Source organism: Athene noctua, chromosome 11, assembly GCF_965140245.1.
Source record: "Athene noctua chromosome 11, bAthNoc1.hap1.1, whole genome shotgun sequence".
In the NCBI taxonomy this organism is placed as follows: domain Eukaryota; kingdom Metazoa; phylum Chordata; class Aves; order Strigiformes; family Strigidae; genus Athene; species Athene noctua.
The window spans coordinates 12,312,783-12,339,516 of NC_134047.1; the positions used below are offsets into that span (position 1 = coordinate 12,312,783).

A 26,734-nucleotide genomic window follows, 5' to 3' on the forward strand; every position below is an offset into this window, starting at 1 on the left:
CCAGGAGATGGGATCGATCTGCTGCTGGGCATCAGAGGAGAGATTCATCTACCCTGGACCAGAGAAGATTGAAAATCTATCCAGATGTCAACTCCTGATCACAAAATCAAGGCAGACGCTCTCCACTGATGACAGCTGAGTTTCCTTGCCGCCCCAGCACGGGTGCCCCTGCTTGCAGTGCCTGGCAGGGGTGAGAGCTGCCCACAACAGCACCGCGGCCCTGGCGAGCCCCCTCCTCGCCGCCTGTGAGATGGCTGCACCAGACGGGCACAGCCATCATCACTGCACTGTCTCCTCCTCTTGCCCGTGCATTTTGGCAAAAGTAGGAGGTGGCTCCCCAATACAGCAGCCTGTGACCCCACAGCTCTTCTCAACAGCATTAAGGCAGAGATATGTGAAGTTGTCCCTGATTCTCCCTACCTTATACATACCTACGGAGAGGGAACAGGTACACACATATACATATTCCTATATATGGGCACCATTAGTATTCTGTTTTATGCATCCAGCTTTGCATATATGCAACACTAGAGTTATACAATTCTAATTTAACACCTAAAACTACATCACAGTCAACCACCATTTAAAGGATGCTTTTTCTCCTTTTACAAAAACTTTAAAATGTTTCATCTGGATTCAAAACCTGTTCTACAATTGTTACTTTTTAACTTAATTCTTATAGAATGTCACAAAAGACCAAACATCCAGCATGCCTAAAAGCCTTTGGAATAAACCTTAAAAACAAACATTAAAGACCGATCCCACTTTTCCAAGATTATACTAAAACCGACTGAACCTCAACTAGATAAGGAGAGAGAGTTGCATAAAATTAATCAGCACCTTATCAAGCCAGGAAGAAAGAATTTTAGATAACAAGCCTTCCCTAAATTTGGTATCGAAAAAAACTTCAGTGCACAACCTATTAAGAAAACGTTGTCAGATATACTGAATACAATACAGGAGAGTGGAAACATCAGAAATAGCATGGGGAATGTGATCCACAGAAATCCTTTGAAAAAAACCTGTTTTCTGATAATAACAGCATGAGCCTGATGCTTTTTCTCAAATGGAACAATTTTACTTTACAAAACTTTTCTACAGATATGCCCAGCAAATTAGCCCACTACTTGTCAGGGTAAAAGATTGATCCTTAGGGTATTTCTCTAAATTTATATTTGTGTAGCTGAGGCCATATTGCATTTTTTCGACTATAAGAAACACCCCCTATACAGCTAGCTTCTCTGCTGCTTTCAAAATCCTCGTAGTTTGGCTGATTCCTCTCCCGGCATCTTTCCAGTGTGAGCTGCAACCACTCTCACAGACAGGAGCTCTAATCTCCCTTATAGCAGCTTAAAGACCCAAGAAGTGGCACCAGAAGATTAACCTTTTAGAAACAGACGCTCTCAAGACAAACGTCCCGAGTATGAAGAGGGAACTGATGCGAACAAACCCTATCAGCAACATCCAGGGATTTTTACTTGATGCCTGGTGAGGCCAAGTTGGCTCTCTGGTGGCACTAGGCACAGCCAGGATGCTCAGGTACACCCCTGCCCATGCTGTAAACATGATGACAATTATCCACATTGTTCCAGGCAGGACATGTTTCACAAAGGTCATCACAGGAGGCAGGTGGAGGAGCAGAGCTGGGGACAGAGGCCACAGTCTTGAAAGGCGATAGGATAGTCAGGCATGCATGCTGCTTTGCCCACTAGAAACAAAGTGGGAAGGACCACTCATCTACAGTTCTCCACAGGCCCCATGGCAAAACCGCAGACCCCCCAGGACACGCCATGGCATGGCAGCAACACAGCATGGCAGCTTAGCTCGAGAAGAGAAAGGATGTCAGAGCACACAGCTGCCCGTGCTTGTGGTGGGGCAGTAAAATAATCTAATAACAATAAATGACCTAGAAATTAACTTTTGGTTTTGTCCAAAAATAAATTTTAAAAAGGGACAGGCTGCCAGGTTGGGCTGCTTTATCCCATGCTGTGGCAATTGGGTGATGCCACTTTTTGAGACTGTTTTACCTCCATGGCCGTAGCACTGCCACGGCAGGGCTGCCTGCTCTCACCTGAGCACCCATCTGGGTTACGGCTGTCTTGCAAGTCTGGGTCAGGTCTTAGAGATAGGCACCAGGGCTAGAGAAACAGTTCATCCCTCAGAGACTTAAACAAGATCACAGAGCAAAGCGGCTTGCAGCGTAGCCCCTGCTTTACTTAGCCAGAGATGCTGCCTAAAATAGAAACACAATCATTGCCAGCAGTCTATACGTTATGTTATATATGTCTCAGCTGATGTGAAAGAAGGAGCAGGCACTAAACCACATGGGACCTTCCACATGGGCACAGACAGACTTCTCTGCTCCTTGAGTCTGCTACGCTGGAAGCTCCAAAATCCCCTAAAAGAGATCCTCCACCAGACTGCAAGCAGCTCACTCCACGTCTCCCCAGCACAAGCCCATCCCTTTGACACTTCCAAATGGCAAGGGTCAAATAAAAACGTATGAGCCAGAAATCAAGCGGCATGCCTGCCCGCTCTGCTTCACAGAGGATTAAGAGGAGATAACACAGCCAAGTGGGTTGAGAGATGATGGGCCCCCGAGCTTTGCTCCTTCTCCCAGTCCTGTTACTAAATCCCACTCCTCCACACACTGCTCTCCAACCACCACATGCCTCAGTTTCCCTGGCTCTGTGATGGGAACAGGAGTAGCTCCCCAAAATAGCACAGTCCTATGAAATTTTCTGAATGAATAAACTAGCGTCAGTTGAAATCCAGACCTAATTCTTTAAACACCTTCATGCAGGTGCTCCTTCACCCACTAAGGCCCTCTAATTTGGGTGGTAAAGCTTTCAGGCCTGCCCAAGACATTCATCAACAGGAGAGCTCTGAGCGCTTCTTGCCCTGAGCTCAGATGTCATAGTGAACATGCCATCAGTGTGGTGTTTCTGACAACGCAAGAGCATTACTCCACAAAAACTGGAAATAAGCAGTCGAGGCTGCATGGTTCTTTGCTGGTGAGGAGGACAGCAGGGTCAGACACAACCTGGCCATCTGTGGACTCTTTCAGATTCAGACTCGTTTCCACTCAGGAAAGAAATTCAAATATAACCAATAAAATAAAATTTAAAAATAAATCATGGTTCCTCTAGCAGCTCTTCATCCAGGAGCATCTATTTTTAGTGAAAAGCATAAATCACTACAGCTTGCCATCTACAAACAGGCAAAATCCAGGTACACATAGTTGGGCCAAAATGGGCACATACACATCATCCACCCGGACCATCATACCCTGGCTACCTGACCAGAACAACACCACTTTGCAGCTACAGGATACTGCAGAAAAAGAAGAAATAGGAGTCGATTGGTCTTGGCTATGCCTTGGTAATGGGTGTTGTTTCTCTTCTACAACTGGGAAAGAGGAGTTATAAAGATGTGAAGGAACATGCCCAAGGCCATGTGGTAAATCAGTGGCAAAACCAGGATGCAGCAGAACTACCCTCTGCCACCTCTGTAATCCCTGAATAAACATCCTCTTCGCAACAGGACAATTATTACACAGTTACTAACATTAGGGAGTTTTCCTCAAGCTTCCTAACTTCTGGTCACTGGAGATTCTGCATACAATAGACAAATCTCTGCATTTTATCAAAATAGCTCTCATAACATTCCTCTGGGAGATACACATTGAACACGATTATCACACCCAGTTGAGAAAGATACACACTGTGAATGCAAAAGATAGAAATCCCCCCTCCTCACCAACACAGATGCATTATTAACAACATATAGCACACACAGATACAACACAGGCATAATACATACATACATACATGCAAGCAAGCAAGCACTGTACACAAAGAGCACTGGATCTCCCATCACAACCAGCATTCATTAAATACAGAAATCAAAGAATGACAACAAAATGAAATGAACAATTAAAGAAGAGGGGTTCTATTCACAAATTAAAACCAACCAACAACAACAAAAAAAAACTTACATGGATTTTTGTCAATTTTCCGTCAGACATTATACACAGCAGTTGGGCTGTGTACTGAATACCTGATCCAAAAAGAAATATAACCACATTATGCAAACAGATGGGGGCAGGAGTCAGGTGAACATGCAGCTCTTAACAACATTCATCTACGGGATGAGAAAGCACCTCTGCATACCCACAGAAGGGCTCGAATCTGGGGAGATCTTCATTCACTACAAAGCATAAGCAAGTGCTGTGCTGCTGCCATCCCGGGGGAAAATCCAAATGGCAGGACAGAAAAGAGCCATCACGTCAGAGACCTCTGAGCTGTCCCGTCCCCCTTTTAACTTGTCATGTGAGGTTTAAAACAGAGGTGGGAAATATCCAGGGTGGGGGAGGAAGCCTTTTATAAAATGAAAGGAAGCCCTCTTATTAGCCTTAAAGAAAGAGCATTAAAATCACAGTGAACACAGGACTGGAAGGGATCATCCTGACACATACGCTTTTTCTGAAGCATCCAAAGAGGGCCAAATGCACCCTTTCCCCACGGCATGAAGGGTGCCTGAATCTTTAAGTCGGCGGATTGCTGCTCAGGAGGAATGGACTTTTTATGGACTGTGTGAAACAGGGTTGCTATGATACAGTCAGAGGCATTTTCATGAATCCTGTGGCAAATAACACTGAATCCTGCTTAAGCAGACAAACAGCAAGGCAGATCTCCCATCACCCAGCCTTAGCAAATACACAGGAGCAATCACTGAAAGAGATTTTATGCATTATAAATATGCTATTTGCATACAAATGAATATTTTTTCTTTGGGGCTGTATTTTCCAGAGGGTCAGTGCTTTGATGCATTTAAAGGAACAAACCCTCTTCCTCGTCCCTGGGCTTGAGCATCCCCACAAACATGAAGAACTGAACATCCACAAACAGGGGGGAGTTATGGGGCCAAACTACCCCCACAAACCCCACTGCGACCAGCCACACGTGTGACCCAAATCATCACATGGAGCTTAAGGAGAAGGAAAGCTCCACTACACATAGATGTTTTACAGCGTGCAAATTGCACCTCAAATTTTGCAAGCCCAGTCACTTACGAGTGCAGGGGATCTACTGCAAGCGCCTAGGAATGCTGTCACCCCAAAAAGCTGCTAATGCAGACTGTCATGGATTGAGCCACTCCTGAAAAGTATGACAAGACGGAGTTGTTTAAGTAGCTGATTGCTCCCGCAAACCAGGCAGTTCAAGGCTCCACTGCAGGCTTGGAAAACGCAAAATTACAGGTTCAAAACTACACAAATGGGGTTGGGGCAAGTGGCTCAAGGCCTATTTGAAAAGATGGCCACTGAGGGCTGGGGGTGGGAAACCGGGATCAAACTAAACAAGCAGAAACTTAGTCCTTGCTCACTTTATAGGCTTATTTCCTCTCTTTCCCCTGAAAGTCAAATGGGAAGCCTCATGTAAAAGGAACAGTGTTGCTACAATAACAAAGTTTTCTACTCCCAACTTTCACACTCCTATTGCTCTGCATAAACCTGCTTTCTCTGACTCCACCAGGCTTTAGGAGAATAATAGGCAAGAAAGTTGTAATAAAATTACATTCGTTCTCTCAAGCACGTTCCATGATGGAAAAAAATAAGCTCCCAGCGATCACTCCCCCAGTAGCTGAGCGTGCACAACACCCTCATCCTCCCCATGCACACCCCACCAGTCAGAGATCCCCCAGCAACACACAACTCTACCAACAGAACCAGAAAGGGCTCGCAGGAATTAGCAGTCGGACACGGCAGCTCCCAGCACATGCGATAAACATACACCGCCGTGTACACACACGCCTCCCAAATACCCCCCGAGAAGTACAAGCTCCAGACCAAGGAATGCACTTTGCACACACTGGAAAACCATGTTAGGTACCAAGCATTCCTCATAGAAATCTTATTGAAAGGTAAACCTTCATGCCAGAGAGCTAACCTTGAGGAAAATAAACATTCAGACACAGTTGCATTCCATTTTTAACTTGCGGTTTTGTTTGGGGCTTTTTTTCTCATTTTTCCACCCTTACTCCTCCAAATCACTATGTCGCTTAATACTGTTTCACTGAAAGGATTATTTTGGCTGTTGTTTGATTGATTCCCTTTCCATGGTGATCTTTGCTCATTTATTATATTTTCAGGAGATTCTGCAACCTATAAAACTAATGACATATGATAGGTAACAGAAAAATAAAGCAAATTTGAGCTGTTTAACAATCCAAACCATCCTCAGCGTATTTTTTTTTTTTAATGAACTCGTTCTCTTACAAAGCGAAGCCGATACCTCTTGCACAGATAGCTACAAGTGAAGAGGGAGAAACACAGCCAGCAGACACTGGAGCATCTTCGCTGGACTTGTACCACCAGGTCTTGGCTTTTCTACCCATTAAAATGGGCTACTGCCGCTAAACACTTCTTGTCAGCTTTAGGGGCTGACTGTTACCACACCAGGACTCAGGGACAATTTTTTTTCTCTTTTCTTTACAGCTAAAGCCCCTTTGAAAGTGCCAGTTTTGCAGCATTTAACTGAATTTCCAACCATGGCACTAGCCAAAAAGAAACCATCTCCTAATCCCAGCTATGCATTTAACTTGCAGCAGACGACTCTCACATGGAAATAACTATACATCTCCATCTATAAGCTCCAGTTACATCTTTATGAATCAGTTACATGATTTTTATTTTTTCCTCCCCAATTAGTAGAGGACATCAGATAAATAACAGACAGCTGGAATTAGCACGAACTAGTTCAATTATCAAGGCAATATAATTTCAGTGAACGTTAGCAAGGGATGTAACATACTCAAACTGTGATTTTTTTTTTGTTTTGAGCAATTATGATTTTTCCAGAGAAGAAAATAATATATCAAATCCTTAAGATTTCTAACAGAAACACAGTACAGAGACATATTTTCAAGAGGAAAACACATTACTCTTTTCAGATATTCCCTTCATATTCTCTCTAAACTTCATGCACTAACACTCAAGCCCCCCAGTAAGCTCTCCTTCCAAGCTGTAAACATTGCAATTTTGGTCTAGACATCTTTCAACAGAAGAACCTCTAACTAGTGGACACCTTTTCAGCAAGCCTATAAAACAGAACTTCACACTTCATTTTCAAGAAAATCAATGTAAATAAAGTCAAGCAAAACAACCCATCTCAAGATGTTGTTATCCTTGAGGTGGGCAAAGGTTTTTCCTATATACATTACCAAAAATTATATATATATATATATATACACACACATGAAAGAAAAGAAAGCCAAAATAAGATTTCTAGAGAAATCAAAGCAGAACCCAACCCCTCCGTATCTGTTGCTTTAGCAAAGAAAAACAAAGCATGCATTCCCCTTTTTCTCTTTGATCCCTCCTTCTCAATTTGCAGACATATAAACCACATACAAACAGGAAAAAAAAACCCCAGCAGGTTACGTTTCAGCCCCTCTCGCATCTTTAAAGAAAGGAGCTAGGCTACATCAGTGTGGACGTAGAATTTGGAGGCTTTTGGGCTGAATATTGAGAAATCAAGTCAGATCATCAAGGCAACACAGATAAAGTAAGTAGAATTTCTCTCCCTTTTTTGTGGCTGAATGTTATTTTAGCAAAGATTTAATCCTTTAATAGGATTTCTCATCCCCCCTTAAAAATGTCCAGAGCTTGATTCAACTGCACACACCACCACCTCTCACCTGGCAGCTACATGGTTACTCTCACAGACATTGCACATTAACTGCTTGCTAGAAATTTCACACAAAATGACTTACTATTAACTTGAGTCTCTACTTTAAAGGAAGCAAAATAACACAGCCAGTGCTTACCACAGAAAGATAATTTCACTCTGCTTCTAACTACATATGTACAGCTCTATCTTGCTAGCACAGAACGATATATGAATGGATTACTACTATTTATCACATTTAAAACCCAGGCAAAAGCAGCTACACTTACAGGCATACTTAAAAGACAAGACATGACAAAAGATTTAGGGAGAGATAATATACCAACGTCATACATATCACAGCGAGGCCATGTTGAAGCTCAACGCGTTTCCCCCCTCAGTAAGAAATCTCTCTCTCTCTCTTTCTCTCTCTCTCTCGCCTTTCTCTCTCTCTCTCTCGCTCTTGCTCTCTTGTTGAATTGCTAGTGGTAGTAGTAGCCCCCAACAGCTCAGGAGAAAAAATCCATTTAACGAGTGCCCAGGAAGAACATGAGTATGACATTCACAAGCAATAGCACCACAATCACTGCAAAAACGACCACCGTTTGAACATCCAAGGTCATGGTGCAATGCAGAACACTGTAGTGTTCAAGATGTGGGGCTGGTAGATTTGGAGAAGTCAACCTCTGCTCTGTAAGACTGTCCATACATCCACCATGCTAGAATAGAGGAGAAAACTGTTCCTGGTTTTGGTTTTGTTCGTAATGCTTTGTGGTCTGCTTTTAGTTTATCCCCCTATCTGCTGTCTCTAGCTCATTCTGGAGCCCGCTAAGTGAAGCATCATCACAACCAGTGAGCACTTAAGATGCAAAATCCTTCCTTTAGGAAAAGAAAGCGACCGCTGTCTGCAAGCTTCTCTCTCTCTCTCTCTTCCCCCCTCTCTCCCGGTCTCTCTCTTGCTGGCTGGCTTGCTTTTTAATTCGTCAAGCCAGTGCAGATAAGAAGCCTGTGTGAGTGTGACAGCTCTGCAAGCTGCTGCGGCTGCATCTCTCGGTGCGAGGCGGACCCTTTCGCATACTAATCAGCTCCAGTGACCAGGCAGTGAAGGGATCCTGGCTGTCAGTCAAACGCAGAAGGAAGCGCTGGCTCCATAAATACGCGAGTCTTCCGCCCGCCGTGACAGCGAGCGCCATGCAGGCATGTTTTTCCCCTCTACTTTTGCGGCAGTTCAGAAAACAGAGCTGTGCGGGGGGCCGGGAAGCCGGCGTCGCAGTCGGATGCCAACGCTGAGCTCCAGGAAGGCGTCTCCAGGCTTTCTGTGCCACGCAGATCCCGTTCCTCACTGCCTTTGTATGGTGGGGACACGTCTGCCCCGTCTGTACCGCCTGCGCTAAGCTTCGGATGGAAAATATTAAACGCCAGCAAAAAGAGCCAGTGCTGCTAGGAACCTGCTCAGACCAGGTAGGGGAGCAGGAGAAAGAGAGGGGAAGAAAAGCAGCCAAAATAACAAGAAGGCAACCCTTGGTAAATTGGAAATTGATTGTGAGCCTGTAACGTGGGAATTTTGTAAGGGGAATCACTTTTTAGCTCTATACAATACTATGCACATCATGCCATCATAAATCTATTGCATAGCCTCTCTCCTCAGCACTGCACTGGGTTTCTCCATGCTAATAGTTAAATTTAATTCTGATTCTACAGATAGAGATGTATAAAAGGGGGGTGGGGGGAAGGCTAGGATGGGGGATCTTTATTCCTTCTACAGCAGCCAGAAAAGCTCATTCCTACATTAAATTCACCTACACAATCAGGGTTTATGGTCCAGGTGCTAGTTGCTATCCCAAACCTCATTCTTAGATCTCAGAACCAGCAGTTACCTTAGAGAGGCATCACACACATGCACAAAAAGATGTTCTCAGCTGGAAAAAACAAATTATTTTACAAAGACAAATATAGAAAGGTTGCCAATGCATATGCATTACGCACTAAGATGTGTATATGGGGGCTGATCATCAGCACCTTCCAGGAAATGTGCTCCTTCAAACATATCCAGGACATTTGCACACAGGCACAAGGCCAACATGCACCAAACAAGCACTTATTTTATTCTCCGGTAGCAAACAACAAGAGTTCGGGAGGACTTTAATGTTTAAATCTGAACTGACAGGGCCGAGAGCAGGCTCATGCCAAGAAAAGGCAGCCCTTCTTCCTATCGCAGCATCCTTCCAGGGCAGATATTTTTTGTCACCAGCATTTGGAGAAGGGACAGGTGGGATTATGCTCCTACTTCACCTTACCATCCAAACCAGTACTACACCCAGCTGTTTATTGCAAGGCTTATTTTATTTTTCTTCCTTTGCTACTTGAGTAGCAGGCTTTTTCTATACCTGCCCCCAAACACCATCAAAGGAGAGACTGTGTCTGGTGGGCGAGGACCAAGTCTTCACAGTGCCCTCCCTCCTCAGCCTCCACTGACAACCAGTGGTTTGTGCAAGACCAGTGCTTTTCCAACACACCATTCTCCTCATTTACAACCAGCTTTGTAGCACGCATGGGCCCTGACGTGGGTTGTGTTGAGCAGCATTAGAAGTAAGAATGGTTTGGGTTAATCAGGTGGCTTCTTTTCCTCTCTTTCTTCTTTTGTGTGGTAACTAAAAGCCAGAGGCTGTCTCCAGCAGCTGAGATCCCCTCCTCTGTTCAAGCAGAGAATTCCTCATTCAGGAGAACAACAAAAAGTGATTTTTCACCTGCCTATTTACAACAAGTTGCTTTATACGTGCTGCAGGCAGGCAGCCGGGCTGCCCCATTACCAACACAGGCCAGGCAGCACCCAGATGATGGATCTGCCTTATCACCAGCTTCCAGACCGGCATCTCCTATCAAGTATGCATTTTTAGGAGAGTTGGTTAGTCTGATGCAATTTTAGACTAATTAGAAGAGCAAACATATAATAGATGTGGAGTATTTATTACTGCAACCATCCTTTCCCGAAACAATACAGGCAATTTTCCAAAACCCAAGCCTAGATTCCCACAAATGTCCAGGAAATTCCAGTTCCAGTCTCAATAATAACCGTGACATCTCCAAAACATAAAACGAGCCCAAATTTAGAGGCATCTTTTCAGCCAGTTAATCTTTTCCCCTAAACTGCAATGAGCGCAGGTGTAGACCCCAGCCTCAGATTCAGCCTTACTTTTACAGGAAGCACAGCAGCAGAGATGTTCTACCTGTCCACAGCAGCCCCGAGGGCCTGCAGACAAGCTCTGAGGACACAGCCCATCCCTCGCCTTGTCCTACGCAGTTTGTGCCCTCTCAATGCCAAGAACGGGAAGTGACCAGCAGGGTTTCAAGGCAGACTCTTCCGTGCCTTTGCATATAGGCAGAGGGAACAAAAATTGGGCAGGTAGAAGCAGCAGAGGCCTAAGAAATATCCAGAAAACAGGTGCAGTAACTATCACACATGCTCAGTAGCTACTTCCGTAGCTGAAAAAGAGGATTTCATTACGAGCAATTGCCTGGCAGCTCTCAGGCAGTCATTCTGCAAGAGCTGAGCCAGTCACAGCACAGGGGAGGGCAGAGATTATAAATAGAGACAATGAAGCCAGCCCCCTGCCTGTAACTGCCTGCCAGCTGCAGGCAGGAGGTCCCCCACTATCCTGCTCACCACGTACAGCTTGTGTGTCACAAGCAGCTGCAGACTGCAGGGCGATAGCTGTGGAGACCCCACTGCCATCCTCCCCGGCTGCAGGGGCTGGGAAAGAGGCATGCAGTGCTGCTGGAGCCTGGGAGGCCCTGGCCACACCATCCATCTTCCCCAGGTCACGCTCCAGAGCAAACGCCCCAAAAGATCAGGCAGGAATGCACCAAGTGCCTCACCACATGCAGATGCAAATATTGGGCTCCAGTGTAAGTTGTGTGTGTAACAGCTACCAAGAGGGATCAGCACAAGTAGATTTACTGCATAGAAGCTTCTATTTAAATTATATTCACAGTATTCCCAATAGTACTTGCTGCTTTATATAATTTCTCATGCCTTCTGCATGTACTAAATGTTAATTTTACTACAAAAATGTATGATCTTTCTTTTAGAAGCCTTACTGGAAAAGGAACACCTACACATCAGGGGTTTATATAAAACCACTGCAAAGTTTAACTTCATGTAATGCTTTCTGAAAAGTTTAGTCTAACCTTCTGTATAGAGCTAAACTGAAGAACAAGAAGAAAAGATTTGTAACAGTTATATAAAATGCCACCTCCCCTTACAGCCCTGACACTACCAGTAGCGTTCAGGAGCACAATTTGTAATGCAAGATCAGCAATGCCGCCTTCTGTATGAGGAAGCAATTCTGAACTTCTCTCCACCAGGGATATCAAGTGGATATCCAGGAACCACCTCTCCACCAGGCATATCAAGTGAGGAACCACATACATACATATGCATACATAAACCTGTATCTGCACATATACAGAGAGAGCTAGTGTATTCTGGACTCCCACATAACAGACCAACAAGAAGGGCCCCTACAATAACGTTAATTACAATATGGTAATTTTGAGGCAAGCCTCTGAGGCAGACGATGCCAAGTCTTCATTCCTTATGTGCGTAATACACTGGGCTCAGCCATGTGACCACGACTCCCTCCAATGGATGTCTCTAGCAATCAGCACAACCCACTACTTCCAGCTAAACAAACACAGCTCTAACTCAGGAGCAAGGATTTATAATTTGGATGCTTAAAGATCCCATATTCCACTCCCACTGCCAGGTACGCGGTCTCTGCATGAGCTGGCAGGATAGCCCAGGGGTGTGTGGCTGTACAGGGTTTCAGCTCCAATTCCTTGTTCTGCTGCAGATCCCCTGTGCAGATTAACAATGGCCACTGCAGTAATCTCTTGGACATGCAGAGGCATAGCTAACATCAGCTCCCTCTTCCATTAACCACAAAAACGAAGCAAACTCATAACCCCAATGCAGTGAATTCTGTTAACGCTGCATAGGAAGCAGTCTGGCTGAGCTCTGGGATTTGGTATGAGGATGCCAACTCTGCCAGGTCAGGAAAACATGCTCATCAGTTAACCAGAGGAGATATATCGTTTGGTCAATTTGGGAAAATTTCAAACAAATCCTGGAGTGGCTTGTGATCCTGAATGCAAATAAAACTATAGTCTTTCTGGTCTGGACTGGATGAAACCCATGGTCTGGGGGAAAATGGCTGTCGACAATCACTGCTTCAGTTCTCTTGTATTCCCTCTTTGAGCAGAAGCCACATCTCAGACCTATATGGCACCATGACAGAAGCATAAACTTTTTAGTTGAATTAATACTACCCCTAACGAGGAACGAACAGCAATAGTACTCAGGGACACGTGGGCATTTGGGGTTTGAGTCATGAACTCCATTAGAGACTATGAGAAGACCATCAGATTAATTATTTTTTTCTAAATCTAGTCAGGAATTAGTCTGAGGGTTTCAGAGATCAAAGGCCAGTGGGATTATGATTTGCTATGCTTCCAAAAAGGAGGATTTTCTTAAACTCTTTTTCCTTTCTCTTTCACAGCAAGTCTGACATACAGACCTCTTCTCCCATCCTTCTGCCAGATAGCAGATGCCAGCCTATGAGCTGCAGAGCTGCTGCAAAGGGCAGTTTTTTCCTCAAGAATCTCCATAATCTTGTATGTTTATGGACTGGCTTCACAGGAAGCTTTGAAAATCCCCAAATGCCTAAAATTCCTTACCCGAACTGAGGAGCATGCAAAATGGAGGAACATCTGTGAAGATTCAGACTCAGGGGTCTAATTTTGGCTGTTAAAAATTACCTTTCCAGTCACCCACTGTTCCTTGCCTGTTCACTCCATCCTTCAATTGCAAAGCTTCCTCACTATCCACATGAATTTGGGACATTTTTCCAGTAACTTCCTCTACTTCTTCCTTTTGTCCTTCTTCCTCTTCCTTGCTCTAGACATCTCCCTTAGAAGCTTTTATTTCACCATACCCTCTGTCCCAGCCCTCCTTCCCATGGCAGCTCAAGCCCTCTACCAGAAAGACAAACAAGAAAACAAATTAGTGGAGTGGCAGGAACAAGTGCAGCTTCCTCCAGCATCTTCCATGTTAACTGTAAAACACATTTTAGCAAATTCACAGCACAGCTAGATGAGCAAATGATTCATTTACAGAACTAATATAAAATACAATTACAGAAAGACAAAGGGGAAAGGAGAGGTGGGCAAGGATAAGATTATGATCTCAAAACCTAGTGAGGCATAAATAGACTTCAGAGGAAGAACTGCATAAGAAAAGGCAGAGTTCAGAGCCTGCAAAGCAGTGAAGTGGCAGAGAAGGTGGATAGGGAAGAGAGCAGAGCAAGACCTCATGAAGCTGCTCTTGTAGCAAAGCCAAGAGTGCTGGAAAAGAGAATAAGTTAAGTTTTTAAGCCCACTTTTGCAATGTTTAGAGAACACAGGGCACTGCCAGAGGTTGAGTTTGCTGTGCTGCTTAACCTGCATGACCAACTGGCCCAGAGCACTGTAAAAAGCTCAGAGGCTATGAGGCCAGACCTAAGCGTCACTGGGACACTTGCTCTAAGTATTCCATGAAAAAGAAAAATGAGACTTTCACCAAAAAGATGGGAAGCATTACATTAACCTCCACAGCTTGACCCTTGGTAGACATACTATATACAAAGACACACAGAGCTTGGGCAAGCTGTAGTATGTGAACTCTTTACCTTTCTTCACCAGTTCTAATTGCCTCTCAGGAAACAAGAAGTACGTAACAGAATTATGTCCCCAGTGAAGAGATTGATTTATTTAAAACCATTATATTTAATACTAACAGCCAGACAACAATCAAAGGTAGGCCAAGGAGGTTGCAATATACTTGTGCACCAGCCCTGGTTAACCATCCATGTTCCAGATGAACAGGTCTTAACCTCTTAACTGAAGGGCAGCAGTGACATGTCAGATATTAACCAAGGCTGGCCTTGGACCACATCTGGAGACCTCAATTAATCTTGGTTCCTTCTACAAACAGATCCAGCACCTCAGCAGATGGTGCTCTTTCCTCTGTCAAAGAATTAAAGCACTTGAATGACGCTGTGAGGTGAGAAATAAAGCCAAAGCCTTGTCACTGTTTTCTTATAAAGGTGCCCAAATGCTTCTTCTAGAGCACCCTGACCAGGTGTCATCTGCATCCTAGCATGGCTTAGAGCATCCCTGCTAACATCCCTGCCCTCAGCTGCTGTGCTGTGCCACACATACGCAACTGCAAGGCTCTACCCCAGCACTGGCTGTGCTATGACAAGGCATGATGTACTGATATAATCAGTTTTCATAGCTTTTGTAACACTGTATAAATCATGATGAAATGGCATGGAGAACAAGCCTGTCTGGGGGGTTGATTCCATTGTGATTGTCTGGATTGTAGTGAGAACAACAAAACTTCCATTTTTAAGTTTATCTGAACTAAAATCTCACAGCCCTGGTAATCGTGTTTCAAGTGCTTTCCCTCCTGCATTTGCTCCACACCCCAGCCTGTAGCCTAAAAGCATTCTCAGACTCCCAGTTTTGAAAAAGAAAAGAAAAAAACCCCTCAAATTCAGCAGAAATCAGATGTGGTAACACTAATTACCCTGGTCCCAGAGAAAGACTTCAGGGACCAAGGAAGTTCAGTTTAAAGGACCCATCAAATTCAGATCTTCATTTTAACCTTACATATGCTCTCTCTTGTCTGAAAAAAAAAAAAAACAACCCCAAAACAAAACAAACAAAAAAAAAACCTGGCCTGAAAGAATACATGGACATTTACTTCTTAATTTTACTTCTCAGGCTTCTGGGCTTGCAGTTGAGCCTGGAAACAAGGTAAAAAAAGCAAAGCCCAAACTGCAGAAAAATCCAAGACAAGTCCCTTCCTTCTACTGCTCCCTCCAGGCGCTCTCATAGGAACTCCAGTACTTCTGATCTCATTTCTGGCACTAAATTGCAAAGATCTTCACATCAACACATGCCAGCACAAAGTGGTAAGTGAAAAAAAAAAATGATCACCCACCAGAAACTACCTTACTAAATCCAGGGTCAGTGTCCCCATTGTGGTCCCTAAGAAATACAGCTGCACAGACACAGAGAAGAGACAGCTCTTTGCCTTGAAAATCAAATGGTGTATTTCAGCTTTGCCACAACACGGGAAGGTCCTTTGAAATCCAATGCACTGTATTTCCTATGCAGTTAAAAAGCAAATCTAACAAGAGTATTTTCATCTGCCTAAGTCTGCAGAGGTCCAGCAATTAGCAGTGCAAGAGTAAGATGCCAGGCAGAATGGAAACAGTATGATCCATGATGCACATACTAAACAGCTATGTCAGAAACTACACAGAGGAAAAAGCAGAAAAGAAGAAAAAGTTTCTGGTTCTGCTTTGTGCCTTTATTGACTGACCCTGTGGAAAGCGTGGGCTTAATGAGCAGCCCTCCTGCACAAGGACTCTCCCCTCTCCACCAAACAGATTATAATCAGCTCTGCTTACGGGCATGGCCAAATCAGGCCCTGTGCCAGTGCACTATGAGAAATACAAAGGCTTATGAATGTGAAAATCCTGATGCAGTGCACTCCTCAGGACTTGTTATTCAACTTTTTACTGCTGCTCTGTCAGCCTGAGCTTACTCTGAGGGAAATATTAAATTATCCACCATGTATATATTAGGAAAGTTGAGCCCAGGCACAGTCCCATGACTTACTGAGAGTCATGACACAATGCTGTGGCAGATGGGAGCAGAAGCCACAGCCCTGCTTCATGCAAGAGGATGAGGATGGAAAGAAATCACCTTCAGCTCCTTGCAGCCTTCCTCATACCCCTTCTGTGACACTGTTGGCTTTGGCTTCCCTGGATTTCTCCTTGGCAAGATATGAGTAAAGAAAAAAACATCTTATTAAGAAGCTGACCCATGGGTCTCATGTTCTTCACACAAATTAACCTAGAGAATTAGATGTAATTCATGTAAATCATTTTCTCCCTCTCTCTCTGCCTTCCAAAAAAAAGGAAAGGGAACAGCCTATTGAATCAGGCACTCTTTTAATGAAGAAAACGATGCGAGACAACCTAATGAAGTAGGAATTCCAGATGGGTATCAGTAGATATATGAATAGAACATAAAACACTCCATTTTATCAGCAATAATATCAGCATTAAAAAGGAAGAAGTAGTTTATGGCTTTTCTTTCTCCAAAGGAGGCAAATGAATGCCAGTAGGCTTTCAATTCCTATTCCATCCCAACTCAGTGGGATCGCTTGCAGTAAGAGCTTGCACAGGCTGCGGTCCCCATCTGATGCTATACAACAGCCTTCCAGGAACGACCAGCGCCACCCTCCTGCCAACTGCTCGTGACAATGTGCGACTGCAGTGAGCCAAAGGGACACTCGCTGTGCGGGATCACACAAATAAACCTGCCAGCTGGAGGACATGGGTTAAACACAACGGGCACAGGAAAGAACCTGGTGTTGCACTGGCTTCTTCAAGAAGCACAAATTGCACTTCTGCATCATCAATCAGCAATGCCAACATAGAAATTCAATGGGATAGAGCTGAGGTTTGCTGTGCCATCCAAACCATGGCATTTCAGGAGTTCTGAGCACTTCAGCCTGCAACCTTCAGGTTTGCGTTCAAAGGACTATGTCAGAGATGGTACGGTGTAATTTACTGCAAGCTGAACATTATCTTGGGTTTAATCCAAGGAACTCTGTAGCATGGTAGAGCTGGGGAGACTGATGTCGACATCCCTCTGAACAGAGCACTTCTGCACATGAATACACCCCTTTGGGTTCAGTAAGAGTTCACCACAGCTCTGGATCAGCAACTGGACTTTACCTCTCACCCACACCCTCCTACTAGACCAAGTTAAGAGATTTCACAGCCTGAAATTGGCTCCCAGATACGACACTCCTGCCATTCTCTAACAATACTTGTCCTTCCTTTCCCTGCCCACATTACATAATAGGCAACTTTATTTATTTTTTCATAAAACATCTTTTCATAACAATAGAAACTATTGGAGACCGAGATAACTTGATGAATTTTTCCTATTATCTAAGAGCTTAGTCACTCAGGGAATTAGCCATGTTCAAAATAACAGCCAGGCTCAAAGAGATTCAGAACAACTGTTCTGGAGCAGAAGCAGCTAATGTCATAAATACATTAAGATGTTAGCTTGAAGCATTTCAGAGATTTTTCACAAAGTGTTTAAAAAAAGAAAAACGCTTTGACTAGATACAAGGAAATCAGGTTCTCAGCAGTTAAAAAAACACTGCAGTTTACAAAGCCTGCTGTGCTCAAAACATCAAAACCCTGAACACGGGAGGGACAGATGGGACTTTGTGACCACACAGCACATGTGGTTTCCCAGCGAGTGCATCCTGCTCAATGCTATACATAATATTGCTCCATTATTTCTATAGCACCCCCCAAGCAATGGTCTCAAAAGGTTTTCCAGACATCCTTGATGAATCATTGGGACATAACTCAGGAGACAGAGAAATTACCAGCATGTCCATTATCCAGCATTTAAGAACTGAAGCACAGAGCCATGGTTTGCACAGGGAACTAGAGCCAGGCCTCCCCCCAGCCACTCTTGGGATTGGCATAAGGGCGATCATCAGCTACTTATGCAAATATTTTTATTTACCATAGTATCAACTCTTTATTAACCTGGACCTACTCTGGACAGGGTGTGTACTCTTATAGCAATGCTAGAAGGAGGCTATAATTGAGAGATTAAAGAAGCCCCAAACTGAGAGTGAAGTGGCAAACAGAGCAGAAACTATGTGGGTGAGAAAAATCTCACAAATAAATGTATTTGATAGGACTGACCTAAGGCTTTGGGAGCATTACAGCACTGCAGCAGACACAAAATTCTCCAGTGCATGCAGATCTCATTCAGCCCAAGTATCAACTTCCAGTGACAAGAGATCCCAGGATGAACATGAACAAACTTGTAATAAGCCACTCTTGTGGAAAAAAGCCCTCCTTACTGAGGCTGCAGGGTGCAGAGATGACAGACCAAACAGCACCATCTGCGGGACACCCAAACTGTTCAGGTCACTGCGGCTTCCCTGGGTGCTTCATTGCTACGTGTTCCATCAGCAGTGAGCTGAGTGCTCTCTGTTCCCTTTGATCTCTGTGGGAGTTCAGGGTGCTCTGTGCCTCTTAACATCCCATTTTTCTCTAATGCCTGGATACTGCAAAATCCTTTTCCTATCCTATCCTGGCTTCTCTCCAACAACTGCATTTGCTTATCCAAACTCAAAAATTAAAATCAGACCAGAACTGTTTTCTTCAACTTCTTTTTTCCCAACTTCACATGGAGCTGTTTAGTATTATGGAGTGCAAAGAGTCTTTGTATTTTAAAAATCGCATGATTTGCAGCCTGACAAGTGGAAAAGAATCAGTAAGGAAAAATGTAAGAAAGTTTCTGGCTGCTGAACTGCCCTGTTCATGAACTTCTCCACCACTTGCAGTATTTGGCCCTTTTATTCACGGAATTCCTTTTCAACATATTTAAAGTTGTGATCATTTACAATAGCTTACTTTCTGTTTACACAGAAATGTAAAATATCAACAGACAGATTTTAAATATTTGAACAACATGCACTGTAAAAATATGGCTATATATGCCTGTAAAAAAAAAAAAAAAGCCTTGGACTCCATCTATTGAAACTAATGGCTGCACTCACTTTGACTTTCACAGGCACAACATTAAACCCAGAATTAGACTCTGTGTGAGGAAACACCAAGGACGATGCATGCTTGTCTTTCCTGTAATACAGCCAAAGGCTTGGGGAAAAACTCTGCCCTTGTCAGATAAAAAACTATTCCAGAAAAGGCTGTATTATGGCACGATTTAAACCAAGTCATTTCATTATCATGCCAGATCAATATTCTCTGTGAAGAATGCCTAACCAAATAATCATCGTACTTCCAATGCTGATCAGATGTGTAGATTTATTCTCATCACTACCAATGACAATTAGTTTCATCTTTCTGGGTTAGAAACAGATACTAGCAGAGTTTAGCAACTTAGTACCAATGAAGCATGTAAAATACCCTCATGGGATGCTAGCATAATTGGCAAAAGATTAATTGTTTAAAAAACGGAAAGCAGCACATGCAAAGGAGAAAAAAAAGAAGCCCCAACAGCTTAATGTTATGGAATAATAGCTAGGTTTAAGGAGCTGATTTAGAAATGGAGCCACCTGCCATAAGAACAAAAGGTAGTATAATTTGTAAAATATTAGTGACATGCTTCTTAGAGGTGACTAACTCTGAAAGAGAGTGGGTCTCATTCTGTAGCTCAACCCAGTGCTGAAAACAACACTTTCAATAAATCAGAGTTGTTCAGAACTTCTGAGAAATCAGTCTAAAACCCAGGTTTAGACCAACGTGCCTGAGCAGAACAAAGTCCAAGGATGCTATCCAAAATAAATTTCTGTTGCTGTTCTTTAGCAGATACACAGAAAATAATATCAGATTAAAAAAAGACAGCTGAAAATCCATAACAGAGGCTCAGTGCTCATGAAAATTGGTCCAGTGTTGCTCTAGATGAAAGGCTAAGGTTCTTCACCATATGGTAGGTAATTTAATGTGTGAGAATGGATCAGCCAACCTTCGCTTAGAAGTAAACTGAGCCATTTTACATTTCTGTAAGAACATTTTAGCCAGTAGACCAAGATGATAATATTCAGACTAACTTGCTGAGATGCAGCTAGTCCTGGTGTGGAATAACTCATTTGTAAAGCAGAGTAAACCAATGTGATCCAACATTTTAAGTACTAAAAATTGAAGTAACTTACCAATGGGAACAGCAGGCAAAATCTGCATTAGATGTAATATAGCTATCTGCATTGGCGTTTGGCCAGGACATCTGGACCAGTATGCCTTGTCTTGCAAAAAAAGAGCAGAATTTGTACGGACCTTGGCTTCGCAGTGTAGCCCTAAGAGCGCTCCCAGCAGCCCAGGCCTCCACACACAGGGACACTGTTCCCCCGTCGAATCCCTCAGACCACAGCCACCCGTCCTCGGTGAAGCGGGCTCCTTGCTCGCAAGCAACTGCAAAGATCTCTGCTGGATTAATCTTATTTGGTTCAGTTTTGCTTTGTTGTTTTGTAATAATTTTTTACCATATTTTCAGATGATCTAGAGATACATGGAGTACTTTCAAATACTGCTGAAGTTGTTAAATGCTGTATAAAATACAGAAATCACAGTCCTCTCATTAATTTTTCCCTTATTAGAAGGAGTAATACTGGGAAATTCCAGGGTAGAACCTGTTTCAAATCAATCACTCAAGTTTCACTTTCCCCAAAAAATGTTTTAAATTACAGGCTATTCAGCAACCACTATAATTTCTCTCTAAGAAAAGGCAAAGATTAGACTAATCAGAACAAAATAACAAAGTCTCCCTTATTGTCAGCAGCAAGAAAGGAAGCTGGAAAGATAAGAGGGTGAGAAAGTGTCAAGTCTTGTGCTATGTCAATTAGAAAAGCAGTTTGCCCTGCACCATATCCCCCTCCCCTCCCCACCAGAGCTCAGCAGTCACCCAAGAGGAAAGGAAAAAGGATAAAAGAGCTGCATCCAGCTTTCCATCACCACTTTTCTTTCAGCGTAGTAATCTCTGAAAATGTAAATCGGCAAATGGGTGAAAGGCGATTTGTGTTGCTTAGACACCGGCAGAGAGGGGAAAAGTGCTATGCTGGCGTGCATGCAGGGAGGTGCGGGGACAAGGTGGCAGAGGGGAAGGAAAAGCCTGGATGCTCAGAGAGCAAGGAGGCGGCTGCAACACCCCCCCACCCCAAACTGTTGCTGGGTGGTAGACAAGGTTTAAACAGGACCCTAAACAAATTGGCTATCCACTGCAGACTGCTGTCTACACCCCGCCGTTACACTTCCAGCACCAGCTTCAGAGTCTTTCAGAAGCACGAACCATTAAGCTCCTGTTTAAGTATCTTAGAGGGGATGGAGGGCAGGAGCAAGCTGCACAAGGTGTCACAGAGCTGGCAGCCAGGCATCAGGAGAGAACGAGCAGTGATTTCTGCGCTGGCTCCAAAATCATCCCCACTGCCAGTAACATCTGCTGGGTGCCCCCAATGGAGCCGAAACGCAGGGGCTGAGCCAGGTGACGCCAGCAGCCCACGGCCCGATGCTGCCAGCCACCCTGAGCGGGTCCATGCCATGGGACCAGCCCGTAGGGATGCCCCGAGGCTCCCCGCAGGATGGAAAACGCCCAGGGAAGGGCAAAACAAAAAAGACCCTGCAAAACCCAGCCCTGCGCAGAGAGGAAAGCAGAGGGAAATGCCATTGCAAAGCAAAGCTGTACAAGGAGGGAGAGCTGGGGAGGAGGAGTATCTCGGTAACAACCGCATCTCTTCACAGGGAAGTTTCTGAATGAGAAACAGGGAACCTCGCTGCGATGGGGGAACTTCCCCGCTTTTGCTCCTAGCAGATACAGTCCCTCAGAGCTGTACTCCAGGCACAGAGAGGGCATCTGCAAATTGGCAGTATTTTTTTTTTTTTTTATTAAGCAGAGCTGTCACTGTTTAAACTGCTTTCCTGAAGCCTCTACACTTCAGAGGAGTGTTTTAGAGTCTGATGCAAGCAAAGGCAGGGACAGTCCAGCTCAGCAGCAAATTCAGGCTCCCCCCGCACCGCAACTCATCATCCACAGAAGGGGCAGATCTGACAGGTCCCGGCAGCGGTAACGCTGCCGACAGCCAGCATCCCCGTTTCAGTACTCCTCTCCTTCCAGTCCTCTCCCCCAGCTGTTACACCACACACCCCACATGCGAGCACCTGGAAAATCTTTTGCTTTCCCCCACAAACCCACCAGTTCACCTTAGCGAAACCCACCTCCCCAGCCCCTGCCAAGCACCGCTCTCCCCCTCCCACGACCCAATGCATGCACACCCTCCTTCCTTTCTTTTAATTTCTTCTTTTTCTCAGCAGTTTGGGAATGCAGAGTCCATAAAATGGCTACAGAGTGATCAATGGTTTCAAGGACAAGGAGTAAAGGAGGAGTCAGGAGATAGGACGGAGGCTTATTTCCCCATCAAAGTACTGCAATAAGAGGAAAAGAGAAAGACATAGCTACCTGAACTCACCATTCCTGATCCATCCCTTAGCCACTGCATCTTGCTTCTGATGATGTCCTTATTATCAGGGAGGGGAAAAAAAAAATCCCTACTGCCTGGCGAGAGCTGGCAGGAAAAAAAAAGAAGCCCCCCACCCCCACCCTAGCCTGGAGCTTTCAGTCAGACATCCCTCAGCCCGGCAATCCCGTGCCTGTCAAGAGCACGTTATTAGCAGCCTCCTCACTACCTGGGATTGTAGTTATTTATTTCAGTCACAGATCGAGGGATTTGAGGGGAGGGGGATGTCCTTTTTTTTTCCCTTGCCATGCTTTGAAACTCTGCAGCAGGAAAGTGGAAGGCAGGGAAATGGAAGGGAGGGAGTGGGGACCCACGAGAACTTGGGGAGGGTCCCTGCAGGTGCTCAGCACCCCTGCCCTCCTGCCGATGGCCGGTCACTTGGCCACTGGCACTACGGGACTCCCAGATCTGCAGAGCCAGCACATGCCTCCGCACTCAGCAAGGGGCTAGGGATTTTGCTGACGTTTGAAGGACAGTAAGTTCTCGCTCTGCTCTCCACATGCAGGATAATTCCCCTTCCCATCAAAACAAAACGTCCCAGCCCAGAAAAGTGCTGCACCTACCCAGGGTTATCTTCCCCCTGGCACCATGCTCTGCTCCCCACTAAAGATTTTAAGCCCCCTGCTCACTCGCCTTGCTTTTTCCTGTCAGAGCAAAGAAACGACAGCCCCCCACACAGTTAGAAAAGACAAGACACTCATTAAGCGTTCATCACCAATACGGCCACCCACCACGCTGGGGTAGATGAGATCAGTCTGTCTGGCGCTGGTTAGGAGAGGTGGCGAGAGCATATGGGATGCGCACAGCCAACTGGAAACGGGATCGAATCCTCCCAATTCTTCCAGCTGGGACACGTATGTCGACATGGCTCTTCCCATTTCTTGGAGGAGACGTGGAGATCGAAAAGAGTTGGCCAAGACCATTCAGAGAGGCTGCTGCACTGTCACCACAGCCTTCTGCCCACCCTCCTGAAGCTGACTGCCCGCAGGAAGGGGCAGCCTGTCGCAAGGACTGCCTCACACATGAATACAGTCAAAATATCCTACCAATATTCCTGATATCTCCTCTTTGGCAGCTAATGAAGTCTTCAGAGGCAGGAGAAGGCAGGTACAAATTGTGTAGACAATGTGGGAAATTGCTGACATCCTGCTCTAGGTACACAGAAGCCCACAGCCAGGATATACATACACTGGGTACACTGGATATACTGGTTCCATTACAAGATACACTGCTAAAGCTGTAAAGAACTTACATTCTCCTGTTACATTTGCAGAGAATTTAGAGTTGTGTTTGAATGGGGTTTTCTTCCATGCACTCTTGACTCAAGGGCAGAAGGGCATTTGAATCTCCTGCTCCTGACCTCCAGAGGAGTCAACATTTTTCCTGCAGCTGGAGATTTTGAGTCAGGAAACAATACACAGCTCCTCATGACTACCACTTTCTGCTAGACCTGTGCCATTCAGCAGGATGTGCATGGGATAAGAGCCTAGGTGTCTTCGCTTAGGACAGACGTACAGGCAAGAATGAAGGGACGCTGCCCAGCATCTCGTCACTGCTTGGTCCCCATATTGCCTACTCTAGTTACATCAAGCCATATTCCATCACCTTTTATATATGCACTGACAGCTATCATTATTTCCAGAGATGACTGACAAAAGAAAGTCAGGAGGCAAACACTTCTAGACGTCCAAACTCTAGAGTTCTGCCTAAGTTTCCTATGCTGAGTGATAAAAACCTCAGGTAAGTTATTTACATCCAAAGGGGGACTTTCGTCTGAAAATCCTAGCTCTGAAAATGATTCTGGAACCTGTATGTTGTCAGTCTGGGTCTGCTCCTCACCTTCCTCTCTGGGGGGAGCACCACCTCCTACTGCATGTGATGGCCACGTCTTTGTGCAGCCCTGGTTTTCACAGAACTCATAGGTACATCATCTGTTTGGGATGTCGGATCCAGTGAACTTCACCAACTGATTCAGAAGCTGTAGGGGTTGGGGAGACATGGGACAGAAGAACTGACAGACAGACCGACTGACATCCTGAATGCATGGGCATTGTTTCCTTCAAAGAATAGGACTAAAAATAAAGACAATGATCAGGTTACCTGTAATTGAAGGGTAAATGTTTTTTCTACAAGGAAATATTAAATAAGAGATCTGCATTACTGCCAAGCACACATACAAATAATACAAGAAAGACCCTCTTAGGCACAGGATCATCTTTAAAACACACACTGCATCATCCCAGTAACTCCACTAACTTCAGACTTACACCCATCTTAACCCTGGCAGTGCAAATGGAGGAAGAAGTTGTCTGGCACATCCCACCCTGTTGCTCTAATTGGTAAAGTGGATCTGGAGGAGGAGGACAATTTTTGTTGAGGCTTGTTACACACAAGCAGAAATTATACCAATTTCTCTCCTGCTCTCAGCTGTTGATTAGGCCTGTCAATAAGGCTAATATTCCACTCTTTCACTACCTATCCCTTGTTTATGTTAAGCTGGTTTGAGAAGTAAACTGAAGGTTGCCAGGTTAATTCTTGCTCCCTTCAAAGGTGACAGAAGGCAACAAGGACCAGAGATTAGCCAAATCCCTGAATCAGCATCAGTCTGCACACAAATCCAGTCTTGCCCAGATCAAGGGGGCAGAGATTTTCTCTGGCACATGCAGTCATAGAAAGAATCCAGCTGCATTTCTGCTGCCAAGAAAACGCACCTCTGTTGCCTCACTCTCTATGCAAAGCATTTTGCAGCCAGCTAGAGGACAGGGGACCAAACCCAGAGCCCCTGCCAGAGCAGAGGGCACAATAGGAAGAGCCGCCTGTGAGTTTCTCCACTGGAGCAACCCCACAACAGAGGCAAGTCCCTGCCTTTCAGGAAAGGGCACTGAGTCTTGGCTACTCTGCCAGGCGTTTGAATGGGGACATTGCAACGGAGTGCACATGAATGCACAGTGGGTAGCCCTACCAGCACACACCAGACGCGTAGTATTTCAAACAAGGCACAGGAGCTGTGAGTCACACACAGCAGTATGGAGTAGTGCTATGGGCACTGCACTGGTAGTAAAATCCATATTGCCTAAGGGGAAACGGAGGCAACTTTAAGGGTGTGGTATCTGCACACAGAGTTTGAACTGCAGGCTCCTGCCCTGTGATTTAGCCTATAAAAAAAGGTGATTTCTACAACCAATGATAGTTAATAATTCAATTTTGCTTGAAATAATTTGAGGAAATCCCTCTATTTGTAGAAAGGCACTGAAGACATAGGCAAGAGAAGAAGGTCCCTTTAGCTATCCCTTCTTCCCCACCACTCCATTGACCACAGGAGGTGGGGATGTGTCACAGCTGCACTGTCAGCACATTCCGTGTACTTCTGCAGAGGTTCACATCAGCTGGAGGTCTGCCAGTGCTGCCGCAAAGTCCCCAGGGGTAACTTGCACACCTGAGACAACACAAAGCAGCACCAAAACCCTCTGGGGAAAGAGAGAATAGATTTTGCTTAGGTGAGCAGAGTGGGTCCTTGGTTTGTCTGGGGATCACTCCAGAGTAAGTCCCTTGTAAGAACTCATATATTTCTCATTGATAACACAACGCCCCATTCCTTCTCAGCAGAGCTGTGGTCTGGTCATATTTCACCTGTCACACACTCTAGAAGTCTCTTTCCCTACAGAACAAGGGCCAAAAGTAGCTGGTGTGTTTCAGCCTCAGATAGCTGCTTCTGGATCCCTGTTGCCTGCCTTTTACCACACTCTTGGGTCTGGATCAAACAATTTTTGGGATAATCCAGCTACTTGGTCTAAATCTGTACAGACTAATAAAACTTCTTGCGGCATGGAGCATCCTTCCAACTCCCCCAAGGGCTGAAGGGAAACTGCTCCCAGTCCACCGC

General features: G+C 44.8%; 2 protein-coding genes across 11 annotated transcripts in view; both read right to left on the minus strand.

Annotated features, from left to right (window-relative positions):
- ARHGEF9 (Cdc42 guanine nucleotide exchange factor 9) overlaps positions 1-26,734 on the minus strand; it is a 191,187-nt gene that overhangs the window by 108,492 nt on the left and 55,961 nt on the right. Inside the window, exon 1 of one of the 10 annotated variants that reach the window (XM_074915594.1) lies at positions 8,015-8,173. The exons of 5 other annotated variants lie outside the window; for them this stretch is intronic. In XM_074915594.1, the coding sequence (XP_074771695.1) occupies positions 8,015-8,023 (9 nt within the window). In that variant the 5' untranslated portion in view covers positions 8,024-8,173. Of the gene's footprint in view, positions 1-3,997; positions 4,092-4,172; positions 4,250-8,010; positions 8,174-26,734 lie in introns of those variants that run through there. 4 more of the 10 variants (XM_074915593.1, XM_074915595.1, XM_074915597.1 and 1 more) reach the window with 4 other exon arrangements.
- On the minus strand, positions 8,195-8,852 carry LOC141964809 (uncharacterized). Its single transcript, XM_074915598.1, has one exon. It carries the CDS (start codon positions 8,372-8,374, stop codon positions 8,195-8,197), a length of 180 nt encoding a protein of 59 aa, XP_074771699.1. The 5' UTR covers positions 8,375-8,852.

Bases quoted from the DNA above. Each gene is read 5' to 3' on its own strand.
- LOC141964809 (XM_074915598.1), bottom strand. From the start codon at position 8,374: ATGGACAGTCTTACAGAGCAGAGGTTGACTTCTCCAAATCTACCAGCC.